Genomic DNA, 27,843 nt, shown 5'->3' with positions numbered 1-27,843 from the left:
TAGGTGGAAAATATAACCATGTTTATTCCGAGGCATTGGCAAGCCCAGCTAACAGCTGCAATCCATCGCCTCCAACATCAGCTGGTCCTGTGTGGGAAGGTACAGCAGATGCTGGTTTACACCAAAGATAGACACAAAATGATGGAGTAACTCAGCGGGTCAGGCAGCATCTCCGGAGAAAAAGGAATATGTGATGTTTTTTGGGTTGAGACCCTTCATCAGACAAAGTCAGGGGATAGGGAAACTAGAGGTATGAAAAGGTGCAGAGAGGCAGCCAGCATCGTCAGAGACCCACACCACCCCTGCCATCGGGAAGAAAGGACAGGAGCCTGAAAACTGGAACGTCCAGGTTCAGGAGCAGTTTCTTCCGTACAACCATCAGGCTATAAAACACTACAACCACCAAATAAGCTCTGAAGCACATCGACTTGGATGCAGTGGTTGTGTCGTTTTGCACCATTTGTGTGCGCGCATAAACGTGTGCACACGTGGATGTTTATAAATGCGTGTGCAAGTGCATGCATACGTGTTTCCACATCCCTGTGTCTGTGTGCGCGTGTATGTGTGCACATATGTATGCAAGTGTGTAAATGTGTATGCAAGCGCATGCATACGTGTTTCCACATCCTTGTGTCTGTGTGTGCGTGCGCGTGTATGTGTGCACATATGTATGTAAATGTGTATGCAAGTGCATGCATATGTGTTTCCACATCCTTGTGTCTGTGTGTACGTGCACGTGTATGTGTGCACATATGTATGTAAGTGTGTAAATGTGTATGCAAGCGCATGCATATGTGTTTCCACAACCCTGTGCGTATGTGTGCATACATGTATGTAAGAGTGTATGCAGGTGCATGCATACGTGTTTCCACGTGCGTGCGTCTGTGTGCGCGCGCGTGTGTGCGTCTGCATGTGTGTGTGTGCGTCTGTGTCTGTGTGTGCAGAACTCTCCGTTTATTACACTGTTTACAGAGTACCAGGCTTACATATTCTGTCGTGCTGCTGCAAGAATGAGCTTAATTGCTGTGTTTGGGACAAATGCCAATAAAACACCCTTGACTAGGGGCGGTGGTTGCAGTGAAAGGAAAGAGCTGGGCCATAGAGGGAACACAAACATTTTTTAAAAAGGCCGAATGCAGATGACTTCCAGACCCCATGGTTTCACGCCTACACGAATGTCACATCCAGCACACACCAAGCAGAAAAGCCACAAAAACCATTCACGGCACGCATATAAACTTTCTGCTTTTACATGAGAACACTCGGTTAATTGTGATGGAGCTTGAAACATTTCTCAAATAACACTCTCAAGTCAAAATTCTCGTTGAAACAACAACATAACTTTACAGATTTTTCTGCTCGGAAATGGCTGGAGAGAACATTGGGATGGTTTGCTTGGAGCGGCCGTGCAGCTCAACAATTGGCAGGTCTTCCTCCTCTTGATGAAGCAACAGTAAAGGCCTCACGGAAGACCCAAGTGAATAGATTGACTGGTACACAGGCACAAAATGCTGGGGCAACTCAGTGGGACAGGCAGCGTCTCTGGAGGGAAGGAATGGGTGGCGTTTCGGGTCGAGACCCTTCGTCAGACCAGCATCTACAGTTCCTTCCTAAACACTGGTGCATTGCAGCTGCGGCTTGTATACAAAATATAAATATCATATTGTGTAGGGAGGAACCGCAGATGCTGGTTTACGCCAAAGATACGACACAAAATGCTGGAGTAACTCAGCATGACGGGCAGCATCTCTGGAGCCTTTGAAGGATAGGGCGACGATTCGGATCGAGACCTTCTTCAGACTGAGAGTCAGGGCAGGGGGAGACGAGAGATATGGAAGGGTAAGGTGTGAAAACGCCAGATTAAATCTTCCATGTCTCTGGTGACTCTCAGTCTGAAGAAGGGTCGCGACCCGAAACATCACCCATTCCTTCTCTCCAGAGATGCTGCCTGTCCCGCTGAGTTACTCCAGCATTTTCTGTCCATCTTCAATATCATATCCAGCCAGTTCACTATTTTCGAGGCACTGTCCATGAGTACTGAAGCTTAATGTAGCTTTTTCCTCGCTCTGCCTCCTACCACTTTTCTCCTGATGCCCAGCGACTGTTCCGTATCATCATCATCGTCGTGTCTCCGCTTCCTCTTGTCCCCTTGTTCTCTCAGCTCCTGGAGAAAGGGATCAACATCAAGTGGGATCAGATTCAGATTCAATTTTAATTGTCATTGTCAGTGTACAGTACAGAGACAACGAAATGCATTGGACAACGAAATCAACATCACCTGCTGTTACAACATTTCGTGCGGTAAACACGGTGGTCCTGGCGAGCGGTAGAGTTGCTTTGGCATCAATGGAAAGGGCCTGTCCCACTTTCACAGAGCACCTAATGATCACGACCTCACCTGCCGATGGACCTTTTGCTCCTCAGGAAGAAGAGACGCTCATAGCCTCGCAGCATGGGTCGTCACGATGGACTCCCGTGTAGAAACACGTTGCTCCGGTCGTGGAGCTACTGCCGTGGCTGAAGTCTACAATGAGGTCGGGGCAGGTTGTTTTTCTAGCCCGGTAGAGTTGCTGCATTAAGGGCCTGTCCCACTTTCACCACCTAATTCACGACCTCTGCCGAGTTTGCCCGTGACTCGCAGCATGGTCGTCACGAGGTCGTAGGTACTCGTGGCATCAAGTAGGTCGGGGCGTTTTTCTAGCCTGATGAAAAATGTCCACGAGTAAAAAAGGTGGTGAAAGTGGGACACAGGCCCTTTACTCCGGGCGCTCCGGTTTCCTCCCACACTCCAAAGACGCACAGGTTTGTAGATGAATTGGCTGGGTGCAAGTGTAAATTGTCCCCAGTGTGTGTGTCGGATAGTGTGAATGGTTCCGCACTGTATCTCTAAACTAAACAAAACAGCCACCCGCGTAGGAAGGAACTGCAGATGCTGGTTTAAACTAGAGAGACATTAAAAAAAACTGGAGTAACTCAGCGGGTCAGACGGCGTCTCTGGAGAAACATCACCTATTCCTTTTCTCCAGAGATGCTGTCTGACCTGCTGAGCTAAGTAGTCACTTGCTCCTTAATGCAACCGCTGGTTCTGACGTGAACCAGTTGGTGGATGATCGGCCACTTTGAGCTACCTGTGACGTGACCTCCTGCACGACCCGCAGGTATCACGTCGTTTCGATCTGCAAGTGGAATTGTTGGCGTTGATGAATTAACATCGCTCAGCATGTCACAGTGGATTTTAATTTCAACCCTGGATTGAGTGGATGTGGAGAAGATGTTTCCACTCGTGGACCAGAGGGCACAGCCTCAGGATAAAAGGGCAAACCTTTAGAGAGATGAGGAGGAATTTCTCTAGTCAGAGGGTGGTGAATGTGTGGAGTTCATTGCCACAGACAGCTGTGGAGGCCAAGTCAGTGGGTATTTTTAAGGCGGGGAGTGATAAGATTCTTGATTAGTGCAGGCGTCAGGGCTTATGTGGAGAAGGCAGGAGAGTGGGGTTGGGAGGGGAAGATAGATCAGCCATGATTGAATGGCGGAGTAGACTCAATGGGCCGAATGGCCTAATTCTGCTCTTATTACTTATGACATAGCCACGTCAATGCGTATTCTAAAAGAGGAAATCTACAGATCCTTGATTAGTACAGCTTATGGGGAGAAGGCAGGAGAATGGGGTTGAGAGGGGAAGATAGATCAGCTGTGATTGAATGGCGGAGTAGACGCGATGGGCCGAATGGCCTAATTCTGCTCCAACAACTTATGAAGGTATGGGGAGAAGGCAGGAACGGGGTACTGATTGGGGATGATCAGCCATGATCACATTGAATGGCGGTGCTGGCTCGATGGGCCAAATGGCCTACTCCTGCACCTATTGTCTATTGTATCTGATGATCACCGAACTGCTCCAGCTAACTACAGGCACGACACAGGCGGCTGATGTGGGGATAAACAAGGATTTGTATAAAATTCAGATAACAAAAAATCTTGTTATTAAACGCAGGCCCACGCAAGAAGGGGAGAAAAAAAAAAAAAAAAAAATCACCTTCCCTACGAACTCAGTGCCATTTAAAGTACTCAAACGTGAATCAACTCTTCTGATGGTTCCCTAAAAGGCAACCAATTCCGTCAATACTCTACATAACTAGTGAAGAGATTTAATTAAAAACATTCTGTACAGCCACAAGTATGACTGGTACAAACAAGGGCTGAAAACATTCCTGCTCCTGCAGCACACATTGTACCTGTCCTGCCTCCTCTTGTCAGTATATATATATAGCCAGAGCAGCCAAAACCTCCAGCGTTACGGACAAAAATACACACACACACACTTGTCTTTCCACACACACACACACGTACTCTACCTCAAAACAGAAATACATTTCCTATCACTAAAATAAAAAAGCTTGTTTGCTGTCTTCATTCATAATGGGGGGAAATAGCTACCAGCTGGTGTTGCTGCCTTATGGCGCCAGAGATCCCGGTTCGATCCCGACCTCTGTTGCTGTTTGCGTGGGCTGGGGACGTTCTCCCCGCGAGCGCGTGGGGTTTCCTCTGGGTGCTACGGGTTCCTCCCACATCACAAAGGGTTAATTGGTTACTGCAAATTCGCCCCTCGTGTGTAGGGGGGGGAGAAGGGGAAAGTGGGGTGGCGTAGAACTGGTGTGACCATGTGATCGATGGACTTTGGACTTTAGATACAGGCCCATCGGCCCACCGAGTCCGTGCCGACTGGCGATCACCCCGTGCACTAGCACCATTCTATACACGAGGGACAATTTACAAAATATAGAAGCCGATTCCTCTCTAAACCTGTATGTCTTTGGAGGGGGAAGGGGGAAATCGGAGCGCCCCGGAGAAAACCCACGCAGGTCAGGGGGAGAACATACAAACTCCGTACAGACAGCACCCGACGCCGGGATCCAACCTGGGTCTCCGGCGCTGTAAGGCAGCAAGAGACTGTAAGAGACAAGTAAGGGAAGAGACTGCGACCTAAGACTTTTGCCTCCATCACAGTGAGGAGATGCTGGGTGGACTCACTGTGGTGGATGTTAATGTGTGTTTATTGTTGTTTTATTGTATTATATGTATGACTGCTGCAATTTCATTCAGACTAAGTCTGAATGACAATAAAAGGCTATCTATTTTCAACTCTACCGCTGCGCCACCGTGCCTCCCTTGGCGGGCCGAAGGAGCTCGTGTCCGAGCCGTGACACAAAACTAAACTTCAACCGCTTCTCGTAAGGACACAAAATGCTGGAGTAACTTAAGGGCCCGTCCCACTTTCACGACCTCTGCCGAGTTTCCCCTACACTCATACTCGTAGCATGGTCGTCACGAGGTCGTAGGGAGCTCGTAGGTAGGTCGTGATGCTAGTCGTAGGTACTCGTGGCATTAAGTAGGTCGGGGCGTTTTCCTAGCCGGATGAAAAATGTCCACGAGTAAAAAAAGGTCGTGAATTGGTCGTGAAAGTGGGACTGGCCCTTCAGCGGGACAGGCAGCCTCTCTGGAGAGACGTTTCGGGTCAGGACCCTTCTTCAGATTCGACCCTAAACGTCACCCATTCCTTCTCTCCAGAGATGCTGCCTGTCCCGCTGAGTTACTCCAGCTTTGTGCGCCGATCTTCAGGCTAAACCGGCATCTGCCGTTCCTTTCCTTACACGCGTCCCGTATTCCTTCACAGAGTGTAAAGAATCACTGGCAACACTGAAGCTCATTCCTCAGTTGCCTGAATTGAGTGGATAATTGGAACAATTTAAACGTTGTCGGGGAGGGAGTTAAAATTAGAAAATGAGTTGTCAAAACAAGGAGAGTTAATCAGTGAGCAACAACTAATGGACTGACAGACCGACATGATGTCAGAGCCCCGCTTCTGGCCACTGTGGGGAGGCTCGTGTCTCGGTTGATAGAGAATTCACCAGCATGTTTTTCAACAGTCAACACGAGCAGGAGAATCGAGTTACATAACGGGCACAGTGTCTGCACTTTGTCCCCGAATGAACTTGTGCAGGAGACGCAAACCCCAAAAAATGTTGTTTTGGACCCAGTTGGGAATGTGGCAAAGCCCCAAGCAGCAGGCGTGGGCCCACTGATCCATCCCAGCAATCTGGGCTGCTGCTCCCGGGCTTGGCACCGGATTACAGCCATGGAGTGACACAGCGTGGAAACAGGCCCTTCGGCCCAACTTGTCCACACCGCCCAACATGTAAATACTGATTCTGTTCTGTCGTTTTTGCACAATCCGCAGGCATTGCCACTTTCATTTCACTGCACATCTTGTATGTGTGACAAATAAACTTGACTTGATGTCCCGGCTGCCGACGTTGAACCTGTCCTACCCATGTACCCGTGTAACTGATTCTTCAACGTTGGGATAGTCCCAGCCTCAACTACCTCCCCTGGCAGCTCATTCCACACACCCACCACCCTGTGAGTGAAAAAGTTACCCCCCAGATTCCAATTACATTTTTTTCCCCTTCACCTCAAGCCTTTGTCCTCTGGTCCTCGATTCCCCGACTCTGGGCAAGAGAATCAGTGCATCTGTGAATTGTTTAGTTTAGAGATACAAAATGCAGGAAGATTGTTCCCGATGTTGGGGAAGTCCAGAACAAGGGGTCACAGTTTAAGGATAAGGGGGAAATCTTTTAGGACCGAGATGAGAAAACATTTTTCACACAAAGAGTGGTGAATCTGTGGAATTCTCTGCCACAGAAGGTAGTTGAGGCCACAGTTCATTGGCTATATTTAAGAGGGAGTTAGATGTGGCCCTTGTGGCTAAAGGGATCAGGGGGTATGGAGAGAAGGCAGGTACAGGATACTGAGTTGGATGATCAGCCATGATCATATTGAATGGCGGTGCAGGCTCGAAGGGCCGAATGGCCTACTCCTGCACCTATTTTTTCTATGTTTCTATGTAAAAGCCGATTAACCTACAAACCTGCACGTCTTTGGGACGTGGGAGGAAACCCACGCGGTCACGGGGAGAACGTGCAAGCTCAGTACAGGCAACACCCGTTGTAAGGATCGAGCTCGGGTCTCTGGCGCTGTGAGGCAGCAACTCTACCGCTGCGCTGCCCGCCAAATCTTTGCTCCCCTAAGGCCGTGCCGACCAGCGGTCACCTGTTAACGCTAGTTCTCCCCTACACACGTTACAGAAGCCAATTAACCTGCAAAACCTACACTGCTTCGGAATGTGGGAGGAAATCCACACAGTCATAGGGAGAACGTGCAAACACCGTACAGACAGCACCTGCAGTCAGACTCAAACCCAGGTCTCAGGCGCTGTGAGGCAGCATCTTTAGTGTAGTTGAGTTTAGAGATACAGGTGCACAACCTTTTATCCGACGATCCAAATAACGAAAACCTCCGAATAGCGACGTTTTTTCGGTCCTTGAAGAAAGGTCCTTGAAAACGTTCACTGAGGGCGGCCCGCAGAGGTGACAGCGGAACCTCCGGTCGGTCCTCGAAGAAAGGGGAACTAAATCCCCATTCATAAAAGAGAAGATGAGGGTATATTGCGCGGGAGGGTTAATAATTGACAATATGCTGCTACCTGCCAGCTGCGTTAAAAAGTTCCCACGGTAGACACGATACACAGTGTATCGTGAGTCTTGCGTGGGAACTTTTTAACTCAGCGTGCAGGCAGCAGTAGATTGTCGCTCCCTTCAGTTTCACCCCACCTACACCCCTCTGCTTCCCGGCCATGTGTGTGACCCCTTCCCTCCCCTCTCCAGCTCCCCGCTCATTGCACCGGCGCGGGGGCTTTGTACTGTCTTCACGTCGCGATGCTAGCAGCACAGTGCCAGTCACCGGAGACGTCAGGACCAACGGAACACCGACCCCCAGGCCCACTGCAAGCACGGAGATCCCAGATCAGCAACTCCAGCCCAGCCCCGTTCCAACTCCAGAAGAACACGCTCCCCGTATGGGCAGAAGCTGATGGTGTGCAAGGGGTACGTCTTGTTCTTGGGTCGCGCGGCTCAGGCTGTGGGCGAACTGCCACGTCGCCATACCGGCCCATCGGGGAGCGGATTCCTCTGGAGTTGGAGGGGGGTATTGTGCTGTTTGATCGCCCCCTACTATTCCAGGGACAGGGAGACAGGACGTTCACCGAGGGCGGCCCGCAGAGGTGACAGCGGAACCTCCGGTCGGTCCTCGAAGAAAGGGGAACTAAATCCCCATCCATAAAAGAGGTGAGGGTATATTGCGCGGGAGGGTTAATAATTGACAATATGCTGCTGTCTGCCCGCTGAGTTAAAAGTTCCCACGGTAGACACGATACACAGTGTAGGCAGCAGCAGATTGTCGCTCCCTTCAGTTTCACCCCACCTACACCCCTCTGCTCCCCGGCCATGTGTGTGACCCCTTCCCTCCCCTCTCCAGCTCCCCGCTCATTGCACCGGCGCGGGGGCTTTGTACTGTCTTCAAGTCGGCGATGGCTGCAGGTCAGCGCAGTCACCGGAGACGTCAGGACCAATTGGACGTCGACCACCCGGCCCACCGCAAGCACGGAGATCCCAGAGACCCACAGCCTGCAGCAGCCCAGCCCCGCTCCAACTACAGAGGAACCTGGGTTGCGGATGACGGGGCGCAGCTCGGGTCGTCGTAGGGGCCCATTGGGGAGCGGGTTCCTGTTGGTCCTGACGTCTCCAGCCACCTGCTATCCTCCGGGAACTGTACCGCCCTTGCAGGAGAGTGGGGTTGTTTGCAGTTGCAGAGGGAGGGGGCAAGGGCGGTACAGTTCCCAGTCTCAGCTCCAGTCCAGGGGGGTGGCCGGAGACGTCAGGACCAACGGGACAGCGACCCCCAGGCCCACTGCAAGCATGGAGATCTCAGAGACCCACAACCAGCAGCAACTCCAGCCCAGCCCCGCTCCAACTCCAGAGGAAAACGTAGGGGCAGAAGCTGATGGTGTGCAAGGTGTTCTTGGGGTGGCGCAGCTCGGTCTGTGGGCAAACTGCCACTTGTCGCCGTAGCGGCCCATCGGGGAGCGAATTCCTCTGGAGTTGGAGGGGGAGGGGGGTATTGTGCTGTTTGATCGCCCCCTGCTATCCCAGGGACAGGGAGACACAGCGGCTTTTTAGACTGGTGGGCAATCACTTCCAAAGTTCTGCCCACACAGTCAGTACACCTCTCCTACACTGCATTTCATACAAACATTTATTCTGCAAAAAAAAAACCACATTGAAGACTCAAACTCACGACCGAGTAACTGCCGGGATCAAGGCGCAAACTCGCGACCTTGCGGATATGAGCCGAACACTCTACCACTGAGCCAGCCGTTAAAATCTACGCAAAAAAATTTCCATTCCGAAGACCGACAAATTCTGAATTACGAAAAGTGGCTGGTCCCAAGGCTTTCGGATAAAAGGTTGTGCACCTGTACAGCGTGAAAACTGGCCCTTTGCCGAAGCCAATTAGGCTACAATCCTGCACGTCTTTGGGATGTGGAAGGAAACCGGAGCACCTGGAGAAAACCCTCGAGGGGCACGGAAAGGACGTACAAATGGCGTACAGACAGCACCCGTGGTTAGGATGGAACCCGGGTCTCTGACGCTGTGAGGCAGCTACTCTCCCGCTGCGCCACCTACAGTTGCACGGGTCAGCAATTCCACTTTTCAGGCCCCTCAGCTTTTCACCACATGAGGCTGTTAATAGAGGGGACCTGGCGTTGGGGGGGGGGGGTTGCCAGGAATGAAAGAGGCCCTATTGTGTAGCTTTTGTTAATTCAATCTCAGATTGGTATGTCGCCCAGCGCAGGCTATGTAAGCTGGCAACATCAACTTGGCATCGATCCTGTTTGGACAGGCACTGAATACCAGGATGACGATCGCTTCACTCAAGCTGCCATTGTGCCCACTGGCACCTTTCCCCACACAAAGTGGCTGCACGGGTTCAGAATGTGTAGGAAGGAACTGCAGAGGCCGGTTTAAACCGAAGATAGGCACAAAAAGCTGGAGTAACTCAGAAGGACAGGCAGCATCTCTGGAGAAAAGGAATGGGTGACGTTTCGTGTCGACACTCTTCTTCAGACTGAGTCTAATTCTGCTCCTATCACTTGTGAACAGGCAGAGTATGAAGAAGGGATTTGAGGAAGGGCACCCTAATTTGAGGAAGAACATCCTTGTGATTGAGGCAGTGCAGGGGTGGAAGATTGCAACCTTCACGTGGTCCGCCCTGTTTCAACTAATGCAATCAACTCGACGTGCACAAACGGAAGATCAAATAGAACAAGTTGTCCAACAACTTTAGGCTGTGCACGCCACACGAAAGAAGAAAAAGAGGCAGTGCAGCGTAGGTTCACCAGATTGATCCCTGGGATGGCGGGACTGTCATATGAGGAAAGATTGAAAAGACTAGGCTTGTATTCACTGGAGTTTAGAAGGATGAGGGGGCGATCTTATAGAAAAATAAAAAATTATAAAAGGACTGGACAAGCTAGATGCAGGAAAAATGTTCCCAATGTTGGGCGAGTCTAGAACCAGGGGCCACACAGTCTTAGAATAAAGGGGAGGTCATTTAAGACTGAGGTGAGAAAAAAACGTTTTCACCCAGAGAGTTGTGAATTTGTGGAATTCCCTGCCACAGTGGGCAGTGGAGGCCAAATCACTGGATGGATTTAAGAGAGAGTTAGATAGAGCTCTAGGGGCTAGTGGAAACAAGGGATATGGGGAGAAGGCAGGCACGGGTTATTGATTGGGGACGATCAGCCATGATTACAATAAATGGCGGTGCTGGCTCAAAAGGCCGAAAGGCTTCCTCCTGCATCTATTTTCTATGTTTCTACGCAAGGGCCTCCAAAACTGAGCCTCTGAAGTCTAAAAGTAGACAAAAATGCTGGAGAAACTCAGCGGGTGAGGCAGCATCTATAGAGCGAAGGAACTTCACCTATTTCTTCGCTCCACAGATGCTGCCTCACCCGCTGAGTTTCTCCAGTTTTTTTAATCTTCCTTCGATTTTTCCAGCATCTGCAGTTCTTTCTTAAACATCTCTAAAGTCGAAATGTGTGTGTGTGTGTGTAGTATCCCTTGTTGCATCACTGGATGTTATCCCAAAGATCGGGTAGTCATGTTATGAAGATTAAATCTCCCTCCTTGTAATATGAGCCAATGTATGAGTGCCCCACGTACCAGCCGTGCGAATCTCTGTGCTTCCGACACGCGCTCCGCCAACAGCATCACCTCCTCGTCTTGCGTGGGGTACGCCGGGAGCTTCTTCCCGATCAGATGCTCGATCCTCTGGAACAACTCCACGTCATATCTGAAATCCGTGAGAACAATAAAAGCCGCCGGTTTTACAGTGTTAAATAATCGTGGCACTTTCAACAACCATCCATTTGGTGCAACAGTACTTTAACCCCTGTACTAATCAACAATCTGTCAATCTCTGCCATAAAAATACCCAAAGGCAGCCTCCACAGCTGTCTGTGGCAATGGATTCCACAGATTCACCATCCTCTGGCTAAAGTAATTCCTCCTCATCTCCTTCTTAAAGGTACGTCCTTTAATTCCCTCTGGTCCTAGGCTCTCCCACTAGTGGAAACATCCTCTCCACATCCACTCTATCCAACCCCTTCACTATTCGGTAAGTTTCAATGAGCATCCCCTTCATCCTTCTAAACTTCAATCATAGATTCAGAGTGATACAGCGTGGAAACAGGACCTTTGGCCCAACGTGCCCACACCGGCGAACATGTCCCACCTCCACTAGTCCCACCTGCCTGCGTTTGTCCCATATCCCTCCAAACCTGTCCTATCCATGTACCTGTCTAACTGTTTCTGAAACGTTGGGATAGTCCCAGCCTCAACTACCTCATCTGCTTGTTCCATACACCTACCACCCTTTGTGTGAAAAAGTTACCCCTCAGATTCCTATTAAATCTTTTCCCCTTCACCTTAAACCTATATCCTCTGGTTCTTGATTCATCAACTCTGGGCAAGAGACTCTGTGCGTTTACCCGAGCTATTCCTCTCATGATTTTATACACCTCTATAATATTACCCCTCATCCTCCTGCGCTCCAGCGAATAGAGTCCCAGCCTGCTCAACCTCTCCCTGTAGCTCACACCCTCGAGTCCTGGTGACAAGTTCAGTCGTTCAGTCCCTAGCACCGCACTAGCTTTGTCGCTCAGCTGCCTTCCAGCGAGGCCGATCGTCCATGACCCTGGGTAACCCGGTCTCAAAGAAACCAGACTACATTTGTTCTGGCCTCATTATCTTCCAGACTGGTGTCCGTTTCAAAAGAAACAAGAGCCCTGGGAACACGAGACCACTTGTACTATGGCCGATTACCAGCTTCGACAAACACCAGGTCAAACTGGAGCTGGAGCTACTTTGAAAACAAGTCTGTTTTTGATCCGCTCTCGCTGCCCCGGGGCAAAGGCACTGATCAAAACCACCAACGCCAATTTGTTGGCGCCGAGTTGATATTATCCTTTGCTGATTATTGTGGAGAGAAGGGGGGCGTACAATGCAGGGTTTCCATCTTTGAGCTCGGCCAGGACATCAAAGGGAAGTCCAAGATGAGGAGACATAACAGTGCAGCCTCTTGCCAAGTCACAAGCGAACTGAGAAAGGCTCTGAAACTCTTCAACCTGCAGCGTGTGGTGGAAACAGGGCGGCGTCGAACAGACGGGAACCCAAAACCAGCTGCTCAACGTCGCGGCACAGACAACATCCTCACAGTTGTCCGTCTGTGGAATTCTCTGCCACAGAAGGCAGTGGAGGCCAATTCACTGGATGTTTTCAAGAACGAGTTACATTTAGCTCTTAGGGCTAACGGAATCAAGGGATATGGGGAGAAAGCAGGATTGTGGATGATCTGCCATGATCATGTTGAATGTTGGTGCCGTTTCATTTAGCGATATTATTGGTATAGAACACCAGGAAAATCTCCCTCTGCTCTGATTTAGAGTGTTCCCTGGGATCTTTCATCTCCATCTGATAAAACAAGCTTTGTTTCAATACCTCATTATGAAGGTGGCCTCTTGTCTCCCCACTCCTCTGTCCCCTAAGTCAGACAGAGTGAAGCCCCTTTGTATGGGCACTGAGTGTTCAGAGCCCAGGGCACTGTACGGGTCCAGAGCAGGCGATTCCCGCACATATTCGGGGCAACCCCATTAAATTTCCCCATTGACCATTCTCCTCCCCCCCCCCCGTGTCCAAGACTATTCTTCATCTGTGTCCAAGACTATTCTTCCCCCGTGTGTCCAAGACTATTCTTCCCCCGTGTGTCCAAGACTATTCTTCCCCCGTGTGTCCAAGACTATTCTTCCCCGTGTGTCCACGACTATTCTTCATCTGTTTCCAAGACTATTCTTCCCCCGTGTGTGTCCAAGACTATTCTTCCCCCGTGTGTCCAAGACTATTCTTCTCCCCGTGTGTCCAAGACTATTCTTCCCCCGTGTGTCCAAGACTATTCTTCCCCCGTGTGTCCAAGACTATTCTTCTCCCCGTGTGTCCAAGACTATTCTTCCCCCGTATTCTTCATCTGTGTCCAAGACTATTCTTCCCCCGTGTGTCCAAGACTATTCTTCCCCCGTGTGTCCAAGACTATTCTTCCCCCGTGTGTCCAAGACTATTCTTCCCCCGTGTGTCCAAGACTATTCTTCATCTGTGTCCAAGACTATTCTTCCCCCCGTGTGTCCAAGACTATTCTTCCCCCGTGTGTCCAAGACTATTCTTCTCCCCATGTGTCCAAGACTATTCTTCCCCCATGTGTCCAAGACTATTCTTCCCCCGTGTCCAAGACTAATCTTCCCCCGTGTCCAAGACTATTCTTCCACCCGTGTCCAAGACTATTCTTCCCCCGTTTCCAAGACTAATCATTCCCCCGTGTCCAAGACTATTCTTCATCTGTGCCCACGACTATTCTTCCCCCCGTGTCCAAGACTATTCTTCCCCGTGTGTCGAAGACTATTCTTCCCCCGTGTGTCCAAGACTATTCTTCCCCCGTGTGTCCAAGACTATTCTTCCCCCGTGTGTCCAAGACTATTCTTCCCCCGTGCGTCCAAGACTATTCTTTCCCCCACGCCCATTCCATGCCTGATGCTCCGCTCTAGTAACTAGTTGAACAAGGGTGGGAAAAGGGAATGAAGTGCACAGAGACGCTGTATCTGAACGAGAAAGACTCACTGGGTTACAAACGTGATGGACTTCCCCGAGCGGCCTGCTCTGGCCGTGCGACCCACCCGATGGATGTAATCCTGCAAGGTAAACATCAGGCCGTGTTAGAGCAGTGCATCGGATCACACAGGCAAGTTCACATGAATCTCGGATTGAGGAAACATAGCAAGGAATCGGTAGTGAGGAAGGCAAATTCAATGGTAGCATTTATATCAAGAGGATAGACAAAAATGCTGGAGTAACTGGAGTAACTCAGCGGGACAGATAGCATCTCTGGAGACAGGGAATAGGTAACGTTTGGATCAAGACCCCTTCTTCAGACTCGATGCTGAGGTTCTATAAGGCACTGGTCAGGCCGCATTTGGAGTACCGTGAGCAAATTTGGGTCCCATATCTGAGGAAGGATGTGCTGGCTCTGGAGAGGGTCCAGAGGGGGTTTACAAGAATGATTCCAGGAATCAGCCTATGATGAGCGTTTGACAGCACTGGGCCTGTACTCGCTGGAGTTTAGAAGGTTGAGGGGGGGGGGGGGGGGGGGGACCCCATTGAAACTTACAGAATCATGAGTGGATGTGGAGAGGATGTTTCCACTGGTGGGAGAGTCTAGGACCAGAGGTCATAGCCTCAGAATTAAAAGGCACTCTTTTGGAAAGGAGGTGAGGAGGAACTTCTTCAGTCAGAGGGTGGTGAATCTGTGGCTCTCATTGCCACAGAGGGCCATGGAGGCCAAGTCAGTGGATATTTTTAAGGCAGGGTTAGGCAAATTCTTGATTAGAACAGGTGTCAATGGTTATGGGGAGAAGGTTGGAAAATGGGATTTGAGATCAGCCATGATTGAATGGCGGAGTGGACTCGATGGGCCGAATGGCCTAATTCTACTCCGATAACTTATGAACGTTTGAAACATGACTGGCAGCAGCGACGGAATAAGCAGTGTGACAATGGCAGGGGTATGGGGTCAGTGGAGGTTCAAAAGTTGCCCTTAGTTTATCCTTCAGAATATCGGCTAGTAGGACGTTTAATAAACATTTGGAGAGGTACATGGATAGGATGGGTTTAGAGGGATATGGGTCAATCGCAGGCAGGTGGGACTAGCATAGATGGGACATGTTGGTCAGTGTGGGCAAGTTGGGCCGAAGGGCCTGTTTCCACTCCGTATGCCTCAATAACTCTAAATCCTTCAAGCTCAACTTATTTTTGCAGATCAAAGGCGACATCTCTTACCATTCATTTATCTTAATCCTAGACATCATATCACTACAAACATCATATATGACTCTAGTGCACGGGATTGTCACAAGGATACAGAGTGCTGGAGTAACTCAGCGGGTCAGGCAGCAGCTCTGGAGAACATGGATAGGTGACGTTTACCCCCTCAGAAATGGCGTCACCCCATCAGAAAGGTCTCGAGCTGAATTGTCACCTATCCTTGTTCTCCAGAGATGCTGTCTGACCCACTGAGTTACTCCAGCACACTGTGTCGCTTTGATGGGTTAGCCAGCATCTGCAGTTCTTAGCTTCCACAATTGTATCGGCTGATTTCTGTACAACAGCATCCCTGGAGAAAACATGGAACATGGAAACATGGCTTTGGGTCGGGATCGTTCTGATAGGCGACGTTTCAGGTCGAGGCCCTGAGTGAGTGTCTGGAACGTGCTGCCAACGGTGGTGGAGGTCTGAAGAAGGGTCTCGACCCGAAACGTCACCCATTCCGTCTCTCCTGCGGTGCAGCCTGTCCCGCTGAGTTACTTCAACACCGAATCCAACTTTTGTGAATTGAACAGCACCCGCGGTTCTTTGTTTCCACAATCGAGCGGCGGCTATTTTCTATCGCCCGGCCCCAGCCTTACCTTAGAATGCGTGGGGATATCGAAGTTTATAACCACATCCACATGGGGGATATCCAGACCCCGACTTGCCACATCCGTCGCCAGCAAGACCGACCGAGACTTGGCCTTGAACTTGTTCAAAGCACCCAACCGTTTGTTCTATAATAATAATAATAATAATCTTATTTATATAGCACATTTTTAGTCAACTTGCATTGACCCCAAAGTGCTTCACATAATTACATTACATTTACACACAGGCAAAGGTGGGCAAAGTGTCTTGCCCCAAGGACACAACGACAGTATGCACTCCAAGCGGGAGTCGAACCGGCTACCTTCCGGTCGCCAGCCGAACACTTAGCCCATTGCACCATCTGTCGTCCCTGCTGGTTAAAAATAAAACCCAAGGAGACAGGGTTGTAAAGGAATATAAAATTAGGTCAGAAAGTTACGGGACATCTTATAGTTTAGTTTAGAAGGAAACAGGCCCTTCGGCCCACCGAGTCCGCTCAGACCAGTGATCCCCGTACACTACCACTATCCTACACACACTATTAACCCGACATTTCGTTCAGACTGAAAGGTCTGAATGACAAATAAAGGATCTAATCTAATCTAAAAAAGGGACTAAATTTTTACCAAGCGAATTAACCTGCAATAGACAATAGGTGCAGGAGTAGGCCATTCGGCCCTTCGAGCCAGCACCGCATTCAATGTGATCACACAAAGGTTTAAAGGTTCATTTATTGTTACATACACCAATTGGTGTAGTGAAATTCAAGTTGCCATTGCAGCACATTAATAAGAATACAACATAACATTTTAAAGAAAGTTAACATAAAACATCCCCCCACAATGGTTCCCACTGTGAGGGAAGGCACAAAGTCCAGTCGACATCCCCTTGTCCACCCATAGTCGGGCCTATTGAGGCCTCCGCAGTCACCGCTACGGGGACTTTGGAGTGTGGGAGGAAACCGGAGCCACCGGAGAATAAAGACGCAGGTCACGGGGAGAAAGTACAAACTCCGTACAGAGAGCGCCCGTAGTCAGGATCGAATCTGGGGATCTGGCGCTTTAAGGCAGCAACTCTACCGCTGCGCCATCGTGCCGCCTGTTCAGCAGCCATGGGGGTTGAACTCTTTATGAGCTCTTGTGTCTGTCGGAGATGCACGATTTACAACTGTTGCAAATGTTCTGGAGACAGGAAATGCTGAAGTGCCTGTGTGAAATCTGTCAGGTTAATAGTGTCAACAGCAACAACGGACGACAGCAGTGGAGTTGCTGCCTCACAGCGCCAGAGACCCGAGACCGACTACGGGTGCTGTCTGTGCGGAGTTTGTATGTTCTCCCTGTGACCCCCCGTGGGGTTTTCCCCGGATGCTCCAGTTTCCCCCACACTCCAAAGACATGCAGGTTTGTAGGTTAATTGGCTTCAGTAAAGATTGTAAATGGTCCAGAGCGTGCAGCATAGTGCCCGTGTATGAGGTTCGCTGGACTCTTAAAGATAGCGGAGTCAGGAGATATGGGGAGAAGGCAGGGACGGGGTACTGATTGGGGATGATCAGCCATGATCATATTGAATGGCCGTGCTGGCTCGAAGGGTTGAATGGCCTACTCCTGCACCTATTGTCTATTGCCTTACGTGGGCCAAAGTGCCTGTTTCTGTGCAGTATCTCTGAAACTAAAACTAAAATGAAAACTGTATTAATATCACATTAATCTTTGTTCAGGGAACAGTCTAGTTTGACGGTTCCCAAAGGCCATTGTATTTGACGCCCGTGGAGAGATAAGTTTTTTTGGCCTTCCATCACAGCGATGTGATGGATGTTTATGTAAACTATGTTGCGTCTTGGGTCTATTTGTTTGTAATGGATGGCTGCAGAAACGGCATTTTGTTTGGACCTCAAGGGGTCCAAATGACAATTAAATTGAATCTTGAATCTTAAATAAACCCTTGATTGCCTTGTCCGATCTTTGTGGTGCGTTTTGAAGTTTTCTTCAACAGATTTAATCTCCGACTGGAACAGATTTAAGCCTCCGACTGGAGGTCCGTGCAGAGAGTGGTGAGGATGGCTGAAAAAAATCATCGGGACTTCTCTTCCTTCAATCCGGGACATTGCGTGCAAACGTTGCTTGTCCAAGGCCAGCAGCATTATAAAAGACCACACGCATCTCCATCATGTTCACTCTGCTGCCCTCAGGCAAAAGGTATTGTAGTATAAGGAGCAGAACGGCCAGGTTTTGCAACAGCTTCTTCCCCCGAGCCATCAGACTCTTGAATTCCATGTAATGTGCCGCCACTATTATCTATTTCATCTTTTTATCTATTTTATCTATTGCTATTTGATGTTGCACGGAGAGCCAGATGCAACAAAATTTCATTCCGACTTGCATCTGTTGTTGTATTTTTGAATGACAATAAAGTGTTTGATTGATTGGAACGGTTCTGTGTCATAGACACATGGAAAATAGGTGCAGTAGTAGGCCATTCGGCTCTTCGAGCCAGTATAGCCATTCAATATGAACATCCAAAATCAGTACCCCGTTCCTGCTTCCCCCCTTATATCCCTCGATTCTGTTAGCCCTAAGAGCTAAATGTAACTCTCTCTTGAAAACGAGTCCCGGGTCAATCTCTACAATGTGACAGGGTGAAGAGGAAGATGCGCGGCCCACCTGGTTCATCTGCCCGTGTAGGGGAATGGCGGCAAAGCCCAGGTTGCGAAGGAGCAGCGCGGTGCGCTGGGTGTTGTTACACGTGCTGCAGAAGATGATGAAGGAGTTGCCAGCAAGCTCGTTGAGAATGTAGACCAGGTAACAGTCCTGAAGGAAAGAAAAAAAGAACTAGTTTAGAAATACAGGCCCACAGTAGTCCACGCCGACCGACAATCTCCCGTACGTTCGTGCTATCCTAAACAATTTACAGAAGCCGATTAACCTACAATCCTGTATGTCTTTGGAGTGTGGGTTGAAACCGCAGCACCCGCAGGGCAGGAAGATGATACAAAACTCCGTTCAGACGGCACCCGGTGGTCAGGATCGAACCCGGGGCTCTGGTGCTGCAAGGCAACTCTACCGCTGCGCCACTCGACACAATACTCCAAGAAATCTTGAACACAATCAATGCACAAACCTCCCCCCGTGCGCCTGGTACACTGGAGAGAGTACAGAAAAGATTGACGAGGATGTTGCCAGGAATCCAGGGCCTGAAGGCCTGAATTAGAGGTGTTTAAGAAGGAACTGCAGATGTTGGAAAATCAAAGGTAGACAAAAGTGCTGGAGAAACTCAGCGGGTGCAGCAGCATCTATGGAGCGAAGGGAGTAGGCAACGTTTTGGGCCGAAACCCTTCTTCAGACTGATGTTTGTACGTTCTCTGAAGAACAGTCTGATTACACTGCGAGTCGGGTCGGGTTACGGAAATGGATGAAAATAAGGCCCACGTTCCGCTCCGTTGCGTACTACACGTCAGCCCATTGCATTTAGCAGGAGTGGTCTATCTTGCTTGCTATAGGATCTTTGGTCCTGACCTCCCATCTACCTCAGTGGAGACTATGAACTATCTTCGGACTTTATCTTGCACTAAATTGTGTGCCCTTTATCTGTACACTGTGGGCAGCTCGATTGTGATCATGTCTGGCCGTTTCTATCACTGGTCTAGCACGCACCACTTACACTTGTCTACCTGACAATAATAAACTAAACTAAGGTAGACTCCTTCAGTCTGGAGACCCGAAACGTCGCCAATTCCTTCTCTCCATAGATGCTGCATCACCCACTGAGTTTCTCCAGCATTTTTTGCCCAGTCGATTTTTCCGGCATCTGCAGTTCTTTCTTAAACATAAACAACACTAAACTGCTCTGCCGTGAGTGGACTGAAAGTGCTGGAGTAACACAGCGGTTCACACAGCATTTCCAGAGAAAAAGGATAGGCAATGTTTCAGGGCGAGAGCCTCCTTCAGACCCGACCTTGAAACGTCACCCATCCTTTTTCTCCAGAGATGTGCAGCCTGACCTGCTGAATTACTCCAGCACTTATTGTCTATCTTCGGTCTTCTCCCTCTTCTTGCGTATGGCGTGCAGAGCCTAAAGTTGGAGGACAACTTGTTCTATTTGATCGTATTTGATTGTGCATTCATTGATTGCATTCGTTGAAACAGAGCGGACCGCGTGAAGGTTGCAGTCTCCACACCCCTTGGTCTGAACCAGCATCTGCAGTTATTTGTTTCTACTGCTTCACCTTGAACTTGGAGGGAATGAACACGTAATGCTGCTGCAGCTTCTCCACCGTCTGGTACTTGGTCGACACGGCACATTTCACCGGGTTCTTCAATGCAGCCCGCTGCAGCTTTTGCACCTGGGCAAAGGAGGGACAGAGAGGTAGAGATGAGAACGAGACAAAGCACACGTGAGGAGTGCATAGATGCAGCTGCACGAGGCACATGCAGAGACGTGGGTTTAGCAAACACATGGTTCATAAGTGATAGGAGCAGAATTAGGCCCATCAAGTCTACTCCGCTGTTCAATCATGGCTGATCTATCTCTCCCTCTCAACCCCATTAGAGACATAGACATAGAAAATAGGTGCAGGAGGAGGCCATTCGGCCCTTCGAGCCAGCACTGCCATTCATTGTGATCGTGGCTGATCGTCCCCTATCAATAACCCGTGCCTGCCTTCTCCCCATAACCCTTGACTCCACTAGCCCCCTAGAGCTCTATCTAACATTCTCCTGCCTTCTCCGCGTAACCCCTGACACCCGTACTAATCAAAAATCTATCCATCTCTGCCTTAGAACTATCCACTGACTTGGCCTCCACAGCCTTCTGTGGCAATGAATTCCACAGATTCACCGCCCTCAGTCAAAAGAAATTCCTCATCTCTTTCCTAAAGGAACGTCCTTTTATCCTGCGGCTGTGACCTCTGCTCCTAGACTCTGCCACTTGTGGAAACATCCTCTCCACATCCACTCGATACAAGCCTTTTACTATTCGGTAAATTTCAATGAGGTCCACACTCCTCCATCTAAACTCCAGCAAGAACAGGCCCAGTGCCATCAAACGCTCATCCCACTAGCTTTCAATATCACAGCTAGTTTACTGGAGTTTAGTCTATAGTCACGCGTACTGAGGTACAGTGAAAAGCTTTTTGTTGCATGCTATCCAGTCAGCGGAAAGACAATATATATATGATTACAATTATTTTGTCCACTGTGCACAGATACAGGATAAAGGGAATATCGTTTTGTGTAAGATATAGCAAAGTCTGATTAAAAATAGTCTGAGGGTCCACATGAGGTAGATGGTAGCTCAGGACCGCTCTCCAGTTGGTGATAGGATGGTTCAGTTGCCTGATAACAGCTGGGAAGTAACTGTCCCTGAATCTGGAGGTGTGTGTTTTTACACTTCTGTATCTGCAGCCTGATGGGAGAGGGAAGAGCAGAGCAGAGAGTGTCCAGGGTGAGACTGGTCCTTGATTATGCTGGTAGCCTTACTAGGGCAGCGTGAAGTGTAGATGGAGTCAATGGAAGGGAGGTTGGATCGGGTGATGGTCTGGGCTGCGTCCGCAACACTTCTGCAACTTCCAGCGGTGTGGGATGGAGCTGCTCCCAGTCCATGCTGCGAGGCACCCCAACAAGCTGCTTGCTGCGGCCCACCTCTAAAGGTTGGTGAGGGTTGTCGGGGACATGCCGAACTTCCTCCCGCCTTCGAAAGAAGTAGAGGCATGGGAGGACGAAAAATGCTGGAGAAACTCAGCTGGTGAGGCAGCATCTATGGAGCTAAGGAATAGGTGACGTTTCGGGTCGAGACCCTGCTTCAGACTGACGTGGAGGCGAGGGAGGTGGGAAGAAGAAAGGAAGAGGCGGAGACAGTGGGCTGTGGGAGAGCTGGGAAGGGAAGGGGAAGGAGGGAGAAAGCAAGGACTACCTGAAATGTTCATACCGCTGGGGTGTAAACTGCCCAAGCAAAATATGAGTTGCTGCTCCTCCAATTTGCGGTGCTTTTTTGACCAGTACTTCGATATGGCTAGTCCAGGACAAGATGCTCGTGATATTTAGACTTTGAACCAAACTTTTGTTGGTTTCTGAAGCTCTCCCCTTGGAAGAGGGGTTGTCCATTAATTACAGACCCCTCGTCAATACACCCCCTCCCCCTCCTCTATATTTTTCTTAAATCCCCCACCCTCTGCACCATCACCATCTCGGTCGATGTTTTCCCCCAGGGACATGCACAGAGATAACATGAAATAAAAACTCTAGCAGCACATCCTTACCTTCTTGGTCATTGTTGCTGAGTAGAGATAGGTGTTCCGGTCTCGAGGAATCACTTTGAGAATTTTATCGACCTACGGAAGAAATTAGATTAGATTAGATTTGTTTATTGTCATTCAGACCTTTCGGTCTGAACGAAATTTATTTTCCCTGCAGTCATACATATAATAAAAAATGACAAAAACACACAATCAACACAAATTTAACATCCACCACAGTGAGTTCACCAAATCTGGGGTCAATGGAGTCAATTGAAACTTGACAAGGACATAACAGTGCTTCTTAACCTTGGGGGGTCGTTTGGGGCTTTGCCTGGGGTCATGAAGGAGACACAAATAACATGTCAATTTGTTGAGCCCATGTTTAGGAACCTAACAAAGGTACACACACTACATACAGTATTTTGTTCGCGTATGCGCGTACTGGTGGCAAAAAGGTTAAGAGCCACTGAGTCATAGAAGGAAGCAGATATCCCCGCCATCGAAGGGATTCCGTGTGAGGAGCTGCCTCAAGAAGGCAGGCTGCAAAGATCAATGCCTAAGATAGACAGAACGTGCTGGCGTAACTCAGGTCAGTTTAGTTTATTGTCACGTGTACTGCCGAGGTACAATGAAAAGCCAGGCAGCTTCTCTGGAGAACATGGATAGGTGATGTTTCGGGTTGGGACCCTTCTTCAGACTTAGTAGGTTGGGGTGGGGGGGGAGGCGAGAAGAGACCAGGACCAAGCAGGGCTGACAACAAGTGACCTCAGGCAGTGTGGTGCCCTGGTGAGCTCGTTGATGGCCAGGGGATGGTGTGATCTCAAGCAAAGATCCTATAGCAGAGCAAGATAGACCACTCCTCCTAAATGCAACGGGCTGACGTGTAGTCTGCAACGGAGCGGAACGTGGGCTTTTTTTCCATCCATTTCAGTAACCCGACCTGACTCGCAGTGTAATCAACGTTGCGGGGGAACAGTTTGTGTTAATAAATCATAATTCTGAAAATGAGGAGAAGATTTTTTCCAAAGAGCATTTATTTTTACGAGGATGTTTCCGTAACCGGCTTCCGTCTCCGAACTAGTATCTTCGCTCGGCTACGGGATCTTTGGTGCGGAGACGGAACTCTGTTACGGAAATGGGGCCGAAAATTCCCCACGAATCTGCCCATGACCGTACTACGTCTTTATCGTCGAGTGATCTAGCTTGCTCGCTTTAGGATCTTTGGAGATGAGGACCAAACTGGGCTGACAACAAATTACCTCAGGCAGGGCGGTGCCCTGGTGGGCACGTTGATGGCCTGGGGAAGGTGTGATCTCAGGAGGGATATAATGTGGAGAACTGTGGAACTGGTTATACGATGGGTGGAGGAAGGAGGCAATGGGGGGGGGGGGAAATAGAGGAGGAGAGTGTCAGTAGAGGTTACGAAAAATTAGAGAATTCAACATTCCTACTGCTGTCCTACCGCACCCCTGAGCTCGAATGTGGGAGTCTCCTCCCCCACCCGGGTCACAAAGGTGGATGGGAGAGGAGAGGGGCGTCGGTTCGCTGGACGATCCACACGGCCAAGGAAGGCGACGGAGGCCGTGCAGCAGCCTGGGGCTTGCCTAGAGCTTGTAACGACTGGAGCACGGGCTGGACTTGGAAAATGGCGTCTCTTGCACGCGGGCTCAGCAGGCTATTTCTGTACACTTTGTTAATCGGTGACGTGCTTAGGTATGGAGATACGTCACAGGACCGCTTGCAGGAAAACAATTTCACTCTGCATTTGCTCTTCGCACAGGTGACAATAAAGCACCATTGACACGGAACTGCAGATACTGGTTTACAAAAAAAAGACACAAAGTGCTGGAGGACTCAGCAAGTCAGGCAGCACCTCTGGAGAACATGGTTACGTGATGTTTCGGGTTGGGACCAGTCTGAAGATGGGTCCCAATGAGTTACTCTAGCACTGAGTCTTTCAAAGAGCGGTGCTGTTCCCCACAACTAACCTCTATTTAAAATACATCTGCTCCTTGCTCTGCTCACCAATCATCTATGGAATTACAGTGCTCTAATGAACAGGAGGAATGAAAGTGCAATATTACGGTGGTGCAGTGGTAGAGCTGCTGCCTCACAGCACCAGAGACCCAGGTTCAATCCAGACCACGGGTGCTGCCCGTACGGAGTTTGCACGTTTCCCCCGTGACCGCATGGGTTTTCTCGGGGCGCTCCGGTTTCCTCCCACACTCCAGGTTTGTAGATTAATTGGCTTTGGTAAAAATGTAAATTGTCCCAGGTGTGTAAAATAGCGCTAGTACAAGGGTTGATCGCTGGTCAGCATGAACTCAGTGGGCCGAAGGGCCTGTTTCCACGCTGTATCTCGAAAACCTAAAAGCTTCCTGCAGCCCCTTGGACAATACCGCCATCTCCTGGACGGCAGACAGTTTGCAGTTTAATTCCCCAATGCAAAAGGAGGGGCAATCCTGCGACCTGGTACAGTATAAAATTGCACAAGAACTCAACGCTGCAGAATATTGGGACGCTAGTTACTTGGCGTCGTCCTCAAATAACTGACTCGTGCACTGAAATAAATCTATTCTCTAGAGTTTAGAAGAACGAGGGGAGATCTCATCAAAATATAGACAGTCGCTAAGGTGTCGAAACAAACAATTGCCGCTGCTGACATACCAAAGACAGAGACAAAGTGCTAGAGTAACTGAGCGGGCCAGACAGCATCCCTGGAGAAAATGGTCCCTGTTGGAGGGGGTGGGGGACAGTAGGACCCAGGAGAGCTAGACCACATGGTGTTGGAGCCAACCGGCCTGTGCCCACGCTGTATCTCTAAACTAAATCATTGCATTCATCATTGAAGGTACAGCTTAAAAGGGAATCAAGGGATATTGGCATAATGCTGGAAAATAATATTATGGTAGATCAGCTGTGATCAGCACGGTGGCGCAGCGGTAACGCTGCTGCCTTACAGCGCCAGAGCCCCCGGTTCAATCCTGACTACGGGTGCTGTCTGTATGGAGTTTGTACGTTCTCCCCGTGACCTGCATGGGTTTTTACTGCGCACTCCAAAGCAGTACAGGTTTGTAGTGTTGGTAATGCTTGGTATTCATGTAAAATTGTCCCAAGTGTGCGTAGGATAGTGTTAATGTGCGGGGATCGCTGGTCGGTGCGGACTCGGTGGGCCGAAGGACCTGTTTCCGCGCTGTATCTCTAAACTAAAACTAAAAGCAAAGGGTCACAGGATCCTACATCTCTTGAGTCTAAAGAAAAGCAGGAGAAATGGCGAGAGTTTCAAGTTCACTCACTTCGGTTTCAAAGTCCATGTTCAGAATCCTGTCGGCCTCGTCCATCACCAGGAACTTGAGCGATCGCAGATTGAAGCCCTTGGTGTTCTGCAGGTGATCGATCAGACGGCCTGGGGTTGCTAGAAGAAATCAGACACTTACAGGGACTCCCTCCAGAAAACAAAATCACAGATTAAGCAGAGCGGCCCTGCTAGAGAAACTTCCAGCCCACAGGCCCAGCTGTGATGAGACTTTAGAGATACAGCGTGGAAACAGGCCCTTTGGCCCACCGAGACCAATGATCACCCCGTACACCAGCACTATCCTACACACTAAGTAAAAGTTGCAATGTTTACCAAAGCCGGTACGGCAGTGCAGCGGTAGTCGCTGCCACACAGCGCCGGAGACCCCAGTTCAATCCCGACTACGGGTGCTGTCTGTTCGGAGTTTGTACGTTCTCCATGTGGGTTTTCGCCAGGTGCTCCGGTTTCCTCCCACATTCCCAAATTGCGCAGGTCTGTAGGTTAATTCTACCTCTACCGCGGGCCCGGCGTGGACTTACCATCAGGAGCGGGGTCCCTCGCCGGGGACCCCTGGAGGGGAGCTCTGACCGCCGGCCCCGTTGTCTGCGGTGCTTCTGGCTGCGGCGCGGCGGGGACTTTTAAATCTTTGACCGCCGGCCTGCGGCCTACACCAACTGAAGCCGCGGTCTCCGGTGGGGATGAGCTGATTCTGGACTTAACTGGACTTTTACCTGTCTGTACACCTGGACGCCCACAGCGGCGGCTGCGGAGGGTTGAGGTCCCGACCACGGGGGAAAATGGAGGAGGACTGGCCAAATTTTGTGCCTTCCACCACAGTGATGAATGCTGAGGTGGATGTTTGTGTTAAATTTTTATTGTATATTGTGTGTTCTTTATCATTGTACCGCTACTGGCAAATTAATTTCACTTGCATTTTATGTGCAATGTGACGAATAAAACTGATTGTATTGTATTGTATCGTAATTGGCTTTGGTAAAAATTGTCTTGCACGTGCGTGTGTAGGATAGTGCTAGCGTACATAGGGCATTCCTGGCCAGTGCGGACTCACTGCCACAAAGGGCCTGTTCCCACACTGCATCTCCAAAGTCTAAAGTAAAAGGCTAAAGTTAAGAAGAGGAGCACAGGGGTAGAGGCCATTAAAACTCACCGATGACCACATGAGGTTTCTTTGCCAAAGCAAGACTCTGCGACATCATATCGATTCCACCCACAATCACCGCTGCAAGGGAAATGGCAGATTCATTAGAATAGGAAAAGGAGAAGCCCTCACCATAACACACACCAAAACCACAAACTAGCTGGTATCCAAAGAGATGGCCTTTACCATTCGGGCAAAGGCATTCAGGTGGGCAAGTGAAGATAAGGTCACAAGTGATAGTAGAGTTAGGCTATTCGGCCATTCAAGTCCACTCCACCATTCAATCATGGCTGATCTATCTCTCCCACCTAACCCCATTCTCCTGCCTTCTCCCCATAACATCCGACCCCTGCACTAATTGAATTGAATTGAATAACCTTTAATAATTTTTTACAGGAAATTACAGTGCCAAAACAGCTTCAAGACAGAAATAAAACCACACATTTCCTCAGATAGCTTCAATACTTAATGTTAAAATACAATGAATGAATACTAAAAAAATCCAAAATTATTTTTTTGCATTATAAAACCTTATAGCAGCTGGTATACAAGACTTCCTATATCTCTCCGTAATATCTCTCTATAATCAAGAATCTATCTCTCTCTGCCTTAAAAATATCCACTGACGTGGCCTCCACAGCCGTCTGTGGTAAAGAATTCCAGATTCACCACCCTCTGACTAAAGCAATTCCTCATCTCCTTCCTAAAAGTAAGTCCTTTAATTCAGGAATAGTTGCTTTCCGAGAGGCGATGGCCTCTAGTCCTAGACTCTCCCATGAGTGGAGACATCCTCTCCACATCCACTCTATCCAAGCCTTTCACTATTCTGTACGTTTCAATGAGGTTCCCCTTCATCCTTCTAAACCCCAGTGAATATTACAGGCTCAGTGCCGTTCATCATACGCTCATCATATGTTAACCTACTCATGCCTGGGATCATTATCCCAAGTCCCATATCAATGCCCATACCTCATCTCATTCGCGTTCTTCCCCTCTCCAACCGCCCACTCTGCCCTTTCCCACCGCAGCTCCGCTCCCCATCCCGCAGAGCGATCGCATACTCACCCGACTTCACCCCGATCGAGGAGCCCAGCGCCTCAAACTGCTCGGAGATCTGGAATGCCAGCTCCCGGGTTGGCGTCAGGACGAGTGCAAAGAGGCGCTGGGGTCTCTCCAGCAAGGCCTGCAGGATGGGCAG

The 27,843-nt window shown here is 49.5% G+C and overlaps 1 protein-coding gene across 1 annotated transcript; it reads right to left on the bottom strand.

Moving 5' to 3' along the window:
* On the bottom strand, positions 1–27,843 carry ddx47 (DEAD (Asp-Glu-Ala-Asp) box polypeptide 47). Its single transcript, XM_055663094.1, has 11 exons — positions 27,711–27,843; positions 26,655–26,726; positions 25,485–25,603; positions 22,210–22,281; positions 20,179–20,295; positions 18,617–18,763; positions 15,965–16,102; positions 14,124–14,194; positions 11,121–11,250; positions 808–2,164; positions 1–713 (listed from the first exon to the last, which is right to left on the bottom strand). The coding sequence occupies exons 2-10, from the start codon at positions 26,701–26,703 to the stop codon at positions 2,045–2,047; spliced, it is 963 nt and encodes a 320-aa protein (XP_055519069.1). The 5' UTR covers positions 26,704–26,726; positions 27,711–27,843; the 3' UTR covers positions 1–713; positions 808–2,044.

The sequence above is a fragment of the Leucoraja erinacea genome, chromosome 37 (assembly GCF_028641065.1).
Source record: "Leucoraja erinacea ecotype New England chromosome 37, Leri_hhj_1, whole genome shotgun sequence".
Taxonomy (NCBI): domain Eukaryota; kingdom Metazoa; phylum Chordata; class Chondrichthyes; order Rajiformes; family Rajidae; genus Leucoraja; species Leucoraja erinaceus.
Note: the sequence above shows the minus strand (reverse complement) of the source record. Positions and strands in the feature narration are given on the sequence as shown.

Bases quoted from the DNA above. Each gene is read 5' to 3' on its own strand.
- ddx47 (XM_055663094.1), bottom strand. From the start codon at position 26,703: ATGATGTCGCAGAGTCTTGCTTTGGCAAAGAAACCTCATGTGGTCATC. The intron at 22,282-25,484 runs GTGAGTGAACTT...TTTCTTCCGTAG, and splicing joins ACATGGACTTTGAAACCGAA to GTCGATAAAATTCTCAAAGT. The intron at 2,165-11,120 runs GTACGTGGGGCA...CCCTTTCTCCAG, and splicing joins CACAGAGATTCGCACGGCTG to GAGCTGAGAGAACAAGGGGA.